This window comes from Geotrypetes seraphini, chromosome 1 (genome assembly GCF_902459505.1).
Source record: "Geotrypetes seraphini chromosome 1, aGeoSer1.1, whole genome shotgun sequence".
Taxonomy (NCBI): domain Eukaryota; kingdom Metazoa; phylum Chordata; class Amphibia; order Gymnophiona; family Dermophiidae; genus Geotrypetes; species Geotrypetes seraphini.
The window spans coordinates 258,501,081-258,513,845 of NC_047084.1; the positions used below are offsets into that span (position 1 = coordinate 258,501,081).

At 44.9% G+C, this 12,765-nt stretch overlaps 1 protein-coding gene across 6 annotated transcripts in view; it reads right to left on the reverse strand.

Moving 5' to 3' along the window:
- Positions 1-12,765, reverse strand: part of ABLIM2 (actin binding LIM protein family member 2) — a 337,722-nt gene that overhangs the window by 124,941 nt on the left and 200,016 nt on the right. For all 6 annotated transcript variants that reach the window (XM_033950058.1, XM_033950066.1, XM_033950046.1 and 3 more), the window contains one exon: positions 10,481-10,539. In XM_033950058.1, coding sequence (XP_033805949.1) covers positions 10,481-10,539 — 59 coding nt within the window. The remainder of the gene's footprint in view (positions 1-10,480; positions 10,540-12,765) is intronic.

Genomic DNA, 12,765 nt, shown 5'->3' on the forward strand with positions numbered 1-12,765 from the left:
AGTCGGCAGGGACGTGAATGACTGGTCCTCAGAAGTCACTTCTTTTTTGATCGGTCAGCCCAGTTGGTGTTCCTGAAATTGTTTAGTGACTCGCTGCCTTCCTACTTTTGCATGCCATTCCCCTCATTTGCATGAGCGGATCGAAAGTTGATCGGCCACAAGGATAGTGAATCGGGTCGGAGGAAAATCAGGTCGGTACACGATCGCGAACGGTGGGCTTAGTAAATCTAGCCCTTTGTCATCTGTGAAATCTTTTACAGACCAACAAAAAGCATAGCATCATTCACTCCTGTACATCAAGTTTTAGACCCTATGAAACCTGTTTCCGCAGCACTTATTGAGGAGGTTAAACTTCTACAGATACACAGGGGTTTTTTTTTCCTGATTTAATAAGAACATAAGAAGTTGCCCCCGCTGAGTCAGACCAGAGGTCCATCTTGCTCAGCGGTCCACTCCCGCGGCGGCCCATCAGGCCTAGTGCCTGAACAGTGGTCCCTGATTAATTTTGTAACTTACCTCTAATCCCATCCCTATAATCTACCTTTACTCTTATCTGTACCCCTCAATCCCTTTGTCTTCCAAGTACCTATCCAAAGCTTCTTTGAACCCCTGTAGCGTGCTCCTGTTTATCACATCCTCTGGTAGCACGTTCCATGTATCCACCACCCTCTGTGTGAAAAATAACTTCCTGGCGTTTGTTCTAAACCTCTCCCCTTTCAATTTCTCTGAGTGCCCCCTTGTACTTATTGATCCCCTTAATTTGAAAAATCTGTCCCTGTCTATTTTTTCTATGCCCTTCATGATCTTGAAGGTTTCTATCATGTCTCCTCTAAGTCTCCGCTTTTCCAGGGAGAAAAGCCCTAGCTTTTTCAGTCTGTCAGTATATGAGAGGTCCTCCATGCCCCTTATTAACTTAGTTGCTCTCCTCTGGACCCTCTCAAGTACCTCCATGTCCTTCTTGAGGTACGGCGACCAGAACTGAACACAGTACTCCAGGTGCAGGAGCACCATAGCACAATACAGTAGCAGGATGACTTCCTTTGTCCTGGTCTTGATACCCTTCTTAATGATACCCAACATTCTGTTTGCTTTCCTTGAGGCCGTGGCACACTGCGCCGACGCCTTCAATGTTGTGTCTACCATCACTCCCAGGTCTCTTTCAAGGTCGCTCACCCCTAGCGCTGATCCCCCCATTTTGTAAGTGAACATCGGGGTTTTTTTCCCTATATGCATGACCTTGCATTTCCCTATGTTGAAACTCATTTGCCACTTTTTGGCCCATTTTTCCAGTGTTGTCAGATCTTTTTGGAGATCTTCGCAGTCCTCCATGTTATTGAATTTGCGATATAGTTTGGTGTCATCCGCAAATTTAATAACCTCACATTTTGTTCCTGCTTCCAGGTTGTTAATGAATATATTGAATAGGAGCGGTCCCAGCACCGACCCCTGTGGAACTCCGCTCGTGACCCATTGCCAGTCTGATAATGTTCTTTATAATGATAGAAGGCAGCTATCAAGAAGAAAGGTGTTAGGTTTCCTTGTGGACAAGGAGTTTCAGGTGGGAAAGAGATGATTTGTGAGAAAATGGAGATGAGTTTCTCAAACGGAGGGCAGGGTAGGGGGGAAGACAGAATAAGGAACGAAGCAAGACGTTTGGGAGCTTATACATTGTACATGGTAAGGTCAATATCTGTTGAGTAGTCAAGCTATAACTTAAATTGATGTTATCTATGTACAATTAAGCAGAACTATACATTGAAGTGTGAATGCGAACATTGATGGTCTAGCTTTAAAAGGATTACACGGTCGGGGATAGGGACCTTAAGTGTCTGAAAAGCTGAAGGTGACGAAATAGTGCGATAAGGTGGTGGCTGTAGCCAGAAGGATGCTAGGCTATATAGAAAGAGGAATAACCGGCAGAAGAAGGGAGGTGTTGATGCCCCTCTACAGGTCATTGGTAAGGCCACATTTGAGAGTACTGTGTTCAGTTTTGGAGGCCATATCTGGCGAAGGATATTAGAAGACTTGAAGTGGTTCTGAGGAATGCGATGAAAATGGTAGGAGCTTTGTGTCAAAAGAAATATGAGAAGAGACTGGAAGATCTAAATATGTATACTCTGGAGGAGAGGAGGGACAGGGGATATATGATATAGACGTTTAACTATCTGAAAGATATTAATATAGAACCAAATTTTTTCCAGAGAAGGTAAAATGGTAAAACTAGAAGGCATAAATGGAAATTGCGGGGAGGTAGACTTAGGAGTAATGTTAAGAAATTATTTTTCACAGAGGGTGGATGATGCCTGGAGTGCCCTCTTGAGGGAACTGGTGGAAAGGAAAATGTTAATGGAATTCAAAAAAGCATGGGATAAACAGAGAGGATCTCTAATTTGAAAATGAATGGTATAAACTGAAGAACAGAAAAGGTATTGGACATACTTACATAGTCTGTGTCCCATATATGGAGATTCGGTGTAGGGTGGGCTAGGGAGGGCACTGGATAGAAAATACTGAGTGGAGTGGAAAGGGTAGATGTGAAATGCTTGTTCACTCTTTCCAAAAATACTAAGACTAGAGGGAATGTGAACATAGTAGATTTAAAACAAACCGGAGAAAATATTTCTTCACACAATGTGTAATTAAACTCTGGAATTTGTTGCCGGAGAATGTAGTGAAATCAGTTAGCTTGGCGGGGTTTAAACAAGGCTTGGATAATTTCCTAAACAAGACCTCTTGTGGCCACTATGTTTAGTGTGCTGTGGCTTGACAAAGTTTGCGAGATCACAAAAATCTGATCCTTCCTTTCTGAGCAAACTGCTTATCACCTCCCACCTCGATTACACTACTCTAACCTGCTTCTTACTGTTCTTCTACTAAACCATCTTTTCCCCCTTCATTCTATTCAGAACTATTGCACACCTCATATTCTGCCTATGTTGCTAAGCCCTCATTACCCCTCTCCTCAAGTCACTTTCATTGGCTCCCTATCCATTTCCGCATACAGTTCAAACTCCTGTTACTGACCTACAAGTGTATTCATTCAGCAGCTCCTCGGTATCTCTCCTCTTTCCCTATACTCCTCCCCAAGAACTCTGCTCATGGAGTAAGTCTCTCTTACCTGTACCCTTCTCCTGTACGACCAACTCCAGACTCTGTCCCTTCTACTTTGCTGCACCGTATGCCTGGAACAAACTGCCTGACTCGGTACATCAAGCTCCATCTCTGGCAGTATTCAAATCCAGTACAAAGCCCACTTCTTTGAAGCTGCTTTCAATTCCAAACTCCAACCCCTCTGCTAAGCACCCATATCTGTCTTCTCACTCCCTCTGTAATTCCCCCACCTGAGTACTGTGCATAAATGCATCTTTTTGTCCAGTTTGTCTGCCATAAGTAGATTGTAAGCTCTTTTGAGCAGGGACTGTCTCTTCCATGGTACAGTGTACAGTGCTGCGTATGCCGGGTAGCACTACAGAAATGATAAATAGTAGTAGTATCCTAAGGCCAAATCAGTTAGAGCAAAGTTTGCTAAGTAAGTGGTAAAGGCAGATAATGAAAAGGGCTTTTATTCCATGCACACAGTAACTGAACATCATTTGTCTCTACTTGAATTCAATTGCAGGTAATAAGGAGATTGATAGCAGAGTATAATTTTCTTTAATGGGAAAAAGCTTTATACTATACTAGTCTTTAAGCCCGTTACATTAACGGGTGCTAGAATAGATGTGTCTGTCTGTCTGTGTTTCTTTATCCCTCTCTCCTTGGCTGCTGTCTGTGTCCTTCTGTCTCCCCCTCCCCCCCCCCCGAGCAAAGCTGTCTGCCCCCAGCACACACCTCCCCCCCAAAGCAGCCCCCTTTCCCTCTCCCTAACTGTCTCTCCATAGCCCTCTTCTGTCTTCTGCCCCAGAGCAAAGCTGTCTGTCCCCAGCACACCTTCCCCGCAAAGCAGTCCCTCTCCCTATCTCTCCATGGCCCCTTCTGTCTCCCCCAGCACACCCTTCCCCCCAAAGCAGCCCCCTTTCCCTCTCCCTGTCTGTCCATGGCCCCTTCTGTCTTCCTCCCAGAGCAAAGCTGTCTGTCCCCAGCACACCTTCCCCCCAAAGCAGCCCCCTTTCCCTCTCCCTATCTCTCCATGACCCCTTCTGTCTCCCCCCAGCACACCCTTCCCCCCAAAGCATCCCCCTTTCCTTTCCCTCTTCCCCTGGCCCCCGGTATTGATCCCCTTCTTACCCTCCCTCCATCCCAGCGTCTTCTGGCCTGCTCCTCTTCAAAGCAGCCTGCGATCGTGGTGGCCGGCTTTATCGAACTTCACAGGCCGCTCTCCAACTCGATAGCACGTTCCCTCTGACGCGATCCTGTGCGTCCGAGGGAATGTGCTACTGAGGTTGGAGAGCGGCCTGCAAGGTTCTTTAAAGCCGGCCACGATCACAGGCTGCTCTGAAGAGGAGGATTAGTTGCGGTGGCGGCAGCAGCGAGTGAGGGCAGGAGGTGTATTCCCTGCTGAGGACGTGGGCAGGGAGAGAGCTTGCCTGTGCTTCCAAATGGTGAGTGAAGGCGGGAGGAGGGTAGTGGCCAGAATGTTCCCTGCCGCCGGGTTCTAAAATGGAACACAGCCATGGATCACACACCACAGCGGCAGGGAACATGAAACCCTAAGTGCGCATGCGCGCTTAGGGTTTTATTATATAGGATTATGTTACAACAAGCAGCAAGGATGTAACTCTGCACATACACAAATGAAGAGATTCCAGTGGCAGGGAAGAAGTTAGCTTTGCCACTTGATAGGTCACTGCTGTAGAAATTACCACTGCTGGCATTGCAAGGAGAGGATCATATGGGCACATGGAATTACAGGGATGAAAATGGACTGGCAAGAAAAAGCCTCCTTCAGCCTAAAGCACTGGAAGCAATGCTGAATCTGGTATATGCTGTATTTTCAGCAGGCAAAGACCTGTCAATCTAAATCTTTTCAGTCTCATGCCCACTTGTCCAACAGTACTTTTATATTCATGTACCTGGTAGGTGATATTCAAAAACCGACTTGCTTATAGAAACATAGAAAATGACGGCAGAAAAGGGCCACGGCCCATCAAGTCTGCCCACTCTAATGACCCACCCTCCTAATTTCTTCCATGAAGAGATCCCATATGCTGATTCCATTTTTTTTTTAAATCTGGCATGCTGCTGGCCTCAATTACCTTCAATGGAAGATCATTCCAATGATCAACCACCCTTTCGGTAAAGAAATACTTCCTGCTGTCGCTCTGAAATTTCCCACCCACCTGATTTTCAACGGATGCCCTCTTGTTGCCCTGGGTCCTTTAAGAAAAAAGATATCTTCTTCTACCTCGATACGGCCCGTGACATATTTGAATGTCTCAATCATATCTCCCCTCTCTCTGCGTTCCTCGAGTGAGTATAGCTGCAACTTACCCAGCCGTTCCTCATATGGGAGATCCTTGAGACCATCCTGGTGGCCATTCGCTGAACCGACTCAACTCTCAGCACATCTTTTTAATAATGTGGCCTCCAGAATTGTACACAATATGCCAGATGAGGTCTCACCATGGATCTGTACAACGGCATTATAACTTTGGGCTTTCGGCTGACGAAACTTCTTCGTATACAACCCATCATTTGTCTAGCCTTGGATGAAGCTTTCTCCACTTGATTGGCTGTCCTCATGTCTTCACTAATGATCACTCCCAAGTCTTGCTCTGCTGCAGTCCTTGCTAAGGTCTCACCATTTAAGGTGTAAGTTCTGCATGGATTTCTGCTGCCAAGGTGCATGACCTTACACTTTTTGGCATTGAAACTTAGTTGCCAAGTTGTGGACCAATGTTCCAGTAAGAGTAGGTCCTGCGTCATACTGTCGGGCACTGTGCTTTTGCCTACTATGTTGCATAGTTTGGCGTCATCAGCGAATAATGTAATTTTACCTCGAAGTCCCTGAGCCAGGTCCCTTACAAAGATGTTAAATAGGATCGGCCCCAAGACCGAGCCCTGCGGCACTCCATTGATCACCTCTGACCCTCTGAAGTCTACCTCTAAGCCAGTCTTTAACCCATGCAGTTAATGTTTCACCTAATCCTATCAAAATCATCTTGCTCAATAACCTGCGGTGTGGGACGCTATCAAAAGTTTACTGAAGTCCAAGTACTGAAGTCCCCTGAGACGTCCAGGGACTCCCCCATATCCAGCTTTTTGTTACCCAGTCAAAGAAGCTGATTAGATTGGATTGGTAAGACCTTCCCTTTGTAAATCCATGTTGATGGGGATCTCGTAGATTCTCATCGTTCAGGATCGTATCTAATTTGTGTTTGATTAGTGTTTCCATAAGTTTACTCACTATCGATGTGAGACTCAACGGTCTGTAATTCGCACCCTCCATCCTGCATCATTTTTTGTGGAATGGAATGATATTTTAGTCTCTTGAGATCTTGTCTGATACTTGTGACCTGGACTGACCAATGTTGAAAACAGGATACTGGGCTTGATGGACCTTTTGTCTATCCTGATAAAGCAATGCTTATCTTCTTATGTTCTAACTTTGTACCTCCTTTTCAGTGGAAAGAAGAAAGGGGTAAAAAGTACTTGCAATCAGTGTTTCTCTAAGCAGCATTTTCTACAGGAGAATTCTTATTACCTGTGTTTCTAGACCTTTTGTTCAATTGCTTTTATCCATACTTACCTACAAGTGTATTCATTCTTGAATATAAATGTACTGAACATCTTGGACCCCTGAGGGAGAAGTGTTTATCGAAACACGGACCTTATCGAGACCGGACTATTTTATATCAAGGACTAATTTTTGGATACCAACTTTTTATTGATTTTCATTTTATTTGAATAAAATTCCTTTACCTTATACATTTCCTGCAGTTCTTTTTTGGGTTTGAGGGGAAAAAAGTATACCTTTTCTCATGATCACTTTATTTCCCTGACCTAATTTGCTTTACTCTCTGCCCAAAAATGTCCCTTTCAAATACAGCCATCTATAGGCATGCACACTGTGAACTCCAGGGGCATAGGCAGTAGAGAATGACACGGTGAAAAAATTGGTCCCCGTCACCGCCCCGTCCCCGTCTCACCATCCTCTTCACCGCCCCGTCACCGCCACTGCCACCCCATTCACCGCCCCGTCACCGCCACTGCAATCCCATTCACTTTTCTTTATTTACGTATAAAGGAAACATTCTTTAAAACTTTAAAACTTAGTTAAATATTAGTTAATAACTATACAAAAACAAAACACGCAGAGAAAAAATTAATTAATATAAATTCTCAAAACTGACACATTTTGATCACTAAATTTAAAATAGTTATTTTTCATACAGTTTTTCAATCACTAATCTTCCACCACCCCTGGGGCTAGCAATGCAAAAACAAACACGACATGTACTTTAAATGCTTACAATGTTAGCCTATATGGTATGTAGACGCGGCCGCTGTACCTAATCGCGGCAAAGATCTCCCTGCCGTGATTAGCATAGTGACCGCGGCTATGGCTGCAAGTCTCCCCTCCCCCCAGCGATCACGGCAGGAGGGCACCCAACCCCTCATGTAGACCCCCCCAACGGCCCTCCCGACAATCGCAGCAGAAGGGTACCCAACCCCTCCTGCCGGTCCTCCCAATGGCCTCCCCTAAGATCGCTGGCAGGAGGGTACCCAACCCCTCCTGCTGGACCCCCCCCCCCCAACGAACCCTCCCACCCCGGAACCCCCTTAGTCTTACTTTCCAAGTTGGACCGGACGGCTCCTCACACGTATGGCCAGCAGGCTTGCCTCCGTCCAAATGAGGCGGGCCCGCCCCTACCCTGCCCAACCCACAGGATCCTAGGGCCTGATTGGTCTAGGCACCTAAAGCCACTCCCGCTATAGGAGGGGCCTTAGGTGCTTGGGCCAATCAGGCCCTAGGATCCTGTGGGTTAGGCAGGGGAGGGGAGGGGCGGGCCCGCCTCATTTGGACGGAGGCAGGCCTGCTGGCCAGACGAGCGAGGAGCTGTCCGGTCCAACTTGGAAAGTAAGACTAAGGGTGGTGTTTCGGGATGGCGGGGTTTGTTGGGGGAGGGACCGGCAGGAGGGGTTGGGCACCCTCCTATTGGCGATATAGGGGGCCGTTGGGGGTGCCGGCAGGAGGGGTTGGGCACCCTCCTACCAGTGAGGGCGATCGTCGGGGGGGGGGGGGCGGGTTCTATTGGCAGGAAGGGTTGATCTGACAAATGAGGAGCACGGTGAAAACACAGGTAAATTGCGGTTCCTAGAGGGGGGGACATTGGCCTGTGGGGACAAATCTATTCACCGTTTTTGCGGTCGGTGAAAGGATTTGTCCCCGCGTCTGCGGCGATTTGCTAATGAGGTCACCATAACCCGCAGCCAAACCGCAGCCACGCAGCGGTTCGCTGCGGGGATCGCTCCCCGTGTCATTCTCTAATAGGCAGTGAAATGTCATTTTGTTTGTTTGGGGGGGGGGGCCATAAGCTCCGCCCTAACCAGCAGAATTCTGTGGCACCATTCACCAGCTCCCGACTCCCCCACCCATCTCCTCCCGATGCAGTGTCAATGAGCAGGCCTGTCCCCGGAAATAGAATGAAGGGTTTCGGGCCAGGCCTCCTCGTTGATGCTGCATGGTGACTGCACGAAGATTCAAAAGTACGGTGCCGGGAGGGGAATGGGTGGCTAGAAACCGACCAATGAATGCCAATCTTTGGGGAGGACATGGCCCTATGGCCTCCCCCATTCCGACACCCATGTCCAGGAGTACCTTTCAGGTACACTAAGCAGAATTATTTTCAGCTGGGCCATTTTACCTAGGAAAAATGGTTTTGAAAATTGTTCTCAAAATGGCAGTAGAGTTCCTTCACTTAGTAAATGAAGGAATCTGAGAGGGCTGCTGCTTATCACGAAATCCCGCTAAAGGTCTGATCATGTGCAGGAGATTAATATCTAATGCTCATATTCTAAAATATTTAGAAATTCAAAGATCTCAGAGACCTGAGTTAGACAACTGTTTATGTAGTCTATCACTCTTAGAGGAACTGAGGGGAGAATTTATCAACGTGTGCTACTGTTAAGATGGGTTATTGTACCACAAGAAATGCTATTTTAGCACAGGGGACCATTTTTTGCAATGAGACCTTGAACTAAAATAGTACAACTTGTGGTAAAATAACCCATCTTAACAGCAGCACATGTTGATGAATTCCCTCCCTAAAAGTGACTTCGCTGAAGCAAGGTAAGCTCTGTTTGAATTACATTTATTACTTAAAAGAATGCATTTAGGATTGCAACTCTCTAATGCTATTTTTTTTCCTACTGTAGATACAGCACGCAGATTTTTGCACATGGTATAATGGGCCACGTTGGGCTCTGGAAGATAAGTAATTTTCAGCCAGTGACAGCATTTGGGAAAATTGTGCCAGTGAATGTGGCCATATTTTGAAAATACATGAGGTCTGGATGGATGTCACTATCAAGGAGGGGGGAGGGAGGGTCTTTTCTGTGGTTTTCTTGTTCTTGCAGTGCAATAAATTTTCTCTGGTTGTTTTAAGGGATGAGGCAATATTCTTGGAGACTCTTTTAGGGTTGTATCCTTTTTGTTTGAATGATTCAAATTAAAATGATAAAATATTCTGATACCTACCAGACAGACTTAACAAAGACCTTGGCTTCCTTACACAACTACAAAGAAATTTAAACTGCTTTGTCACCTCTCTGTCTCCTACTTATCCACCTACCCCTCTCTCTTCCTGTGAAAATATCACTGAAATGCTTTCATGTTTCCCTAATATATACTGATATTTGTCAACATTTGCTTATTTCTGATCTGAAGAAGGGGTTACCTTCGAAAGCTAATTATAAAATGCAATGAGGTATTACCTTTGCTTTTATTTCTAAATATTGCCACGCATAAACTCACCTGCATTCCACGCACACTCCATCCCTGAGCATGCCCACTGCCAAAGTGTACACCATCATCTCACTGCATATACTTTTATACTGGTCGAGTTTTATGAGAGGTCATTTACCCATTTATGTATCCATAGCCATGGACTTTACAAAACGAATCCTTAAGGTATGCAGAAGCTTCTAAGTATCCCCCAAATCTATTTGCACTCCCTGTCCTATTTTCATATTTTACTTATATAGGGCTTTCTAAACCTGGTGTAGGGACATCATATCACTGTTCCTTCTAAGCTGAGTAGAAGTCCTCCCCCCTACAATTCTGCTAGTTGGGGGGTGCTGTTTCACTATCACATTTTCAATAGTGTAGGACAGACAAACTCTGCAGGACTCCAGGGAACTTGCCTGTCCCTAGTGATTGAAAACACAATATTTGAAAACACAATATTGAGGCACAACCTCCTACTGATAGCAATGCAGTTGGAGGACACATGCTGATCTCAGAGGGAACAGTACCGTTAATTTATAGACGCATGTATTGATGGTTATATCAGATAATATGTATCAGAAAAGCACCTACCCTATTTAAGCCATTTTTGCCATATCCAGGAAGAGAAGCAGATTTAGAATATGGGAATCCTAAAACAAAGAGAGAGAGCTGCTTAAGTAATGCAGAACAGTCTGGAAGTGATTCTATAACATACACTAGGTCAGGGGTGCCCACATTTTTTTGGCTTGCGAGCTACTTTTAAAATGACCAAGTCAAAAATGATCTGCCAACAATAAAATTTTAAAAAACACAAAGCACACTGTACGTAGACAAAATGTTAATTATTATTTGTATTCGGGGTTTTCTTTTTCCAGAGGTCAAGGCAGATGACTTTAAAATATGCAATGTCACCTCAGTAACAACTATACAAAAATAGACAAATATACCCCCTCCCTTTTTACTAAACCGCGATAACGATTTTTAGCGCAGGGAGCTGCGCTGAATGTCCCTTACAGCTCCCGACACTAAAAACCACTATCGTGGTTTAGTAAAAGGAGCCACAGTGCAAAATATAGACAACAGATATAAATTCTCAAAACGGACACATTTTGATCACTAAATTGAAAATAAAATCATTTTTCCTACCTTTTTGTTTGGTGATTTCATGAGTCTCTAATTGCACTTCCTTCTTCTGTAAATCCAATATTTCTTTCTTTCTGCCCCCTCCCCTTTTTTTCTGTCTCTTTCTTTCTCTCTCCCCCTGTCCCCCTCTTTATTTCTGTCTTTCTCTCTCCCTCTGCCTGTCTGTCTTTCTGTCTCTCTCCCCCTGCCCCAAGCCATTCCGCTGATTTCTCCACTTCCCTGATTCTTTTTCTCTCTCCCGGCTGCCCCTCCTCCCCCCCTAAGCCACCACATCAATTTCTCCCTGCTACACCGAGCCAGGCCTGGTATGTACAAGCGCCGGGCCAACAAGCCTTCACCTCCGAAGTCAATTCAGACGTCTGAGAGGAAGTTCCAGGCAAGCCAGGCATAGTGGAATATGAAAGAATACAGTACTGGAGCAGTATTCAATGCTGTAACATAAATGATGGTAGATAAAGACCTGAGTGGTCCATCCAGTCTGCCCAACAATACATGCTCCATAAATTAATTTAGTTTAAATGGAATTTCCCTCAAAGTTCACTTCAGCCCATCTTAACCATCCCAGCCATCAAAACCCTCCCCAGCCCATCCTCAACTGAATGTCCATATACGGGACACAGGCTATGGAAGCCTGCCCAGTACTGGACTTAGTTCCCTCAACGTATACCTATTATTGTCTGTATTCAAAGTCTGTATGTGGATACAATGCAAATCTCTTCCATGTGAGCTGACCAGGTTACCCATTCCAAAAGGGAAACTTTTTGGCCAGTCCTGGCTTTAAAATTACATCCCAAAGAAGTGTAATATTTTTAGTCTATGATTCTATCCATTGAAATTAGTGCTGCAGGTCCCATAATGCACTGGGATAGGGTTGGCAGAAATCCAAGACTGGCCAAAAAGTCTCCCTACTGGTCACCCTACTTACATTACAAATAAAACAGCCACTGTAAATCATAATCCATGGATTATCACATGAACTTTGGGACAGCAAAAGTCTCAGAGGCACTTAGGGAGCACTTACTTGGTGCTTAACTGGCATAAAAACCGCCCCACTTAATTATAATTTTTTATTTCTTCTTTCATAGTTGCCACAGTTCATAAACTTTCACTTTTTAATAAATAGTCCATGAAGTGGCTGTTTTTATTTGTAGTGTTTGTTACCACTGTCTCACCCTGCTTCCATGCCATTCCCCAAACACTACTAAGGAGGAAAGTGGCAGAAAATGTGCAAAATCAAACATAGCTTTGATATTCTCTTTGGTATACTCTAACTTTCCCATCTAGACCTTAGATCCCAGGCCATTTAAGATTTTGCAGTTGCCTTGTACAGTTTCAACCCCTGCAATTAAAAATTGGTCATTGCAGGAAGATCACTTACCGCCTGAAAAAAGCACTAGTGTGCCCTATACTTTAAGGGTTGATATTCAACATGATTTAAAGGCTCCTGGCTGGTTTTGTTGACATCTTGCCCAAAACGTCCAACTTCAGACTTAGATGACCTATTAAAAATGTTTCTCTAAAAGTTGCATAGCCTCCTCCCTCCCCCCCCCCCAAAAAAAAATTTACTGGTTTTTAAAGCAGTCAAAAAATTTTAAAGTGATGTTTCCAAGTGGTTGCTCAAAGGCAAGCCATTCTGCAATGTTAAGAGACATTAGGCTGAAACAAGAGTTTCTATTATATTATAAGAGTTTCATATGCTGAAAGACTAGAGAAACTGGGGCTCTTTTCACTGG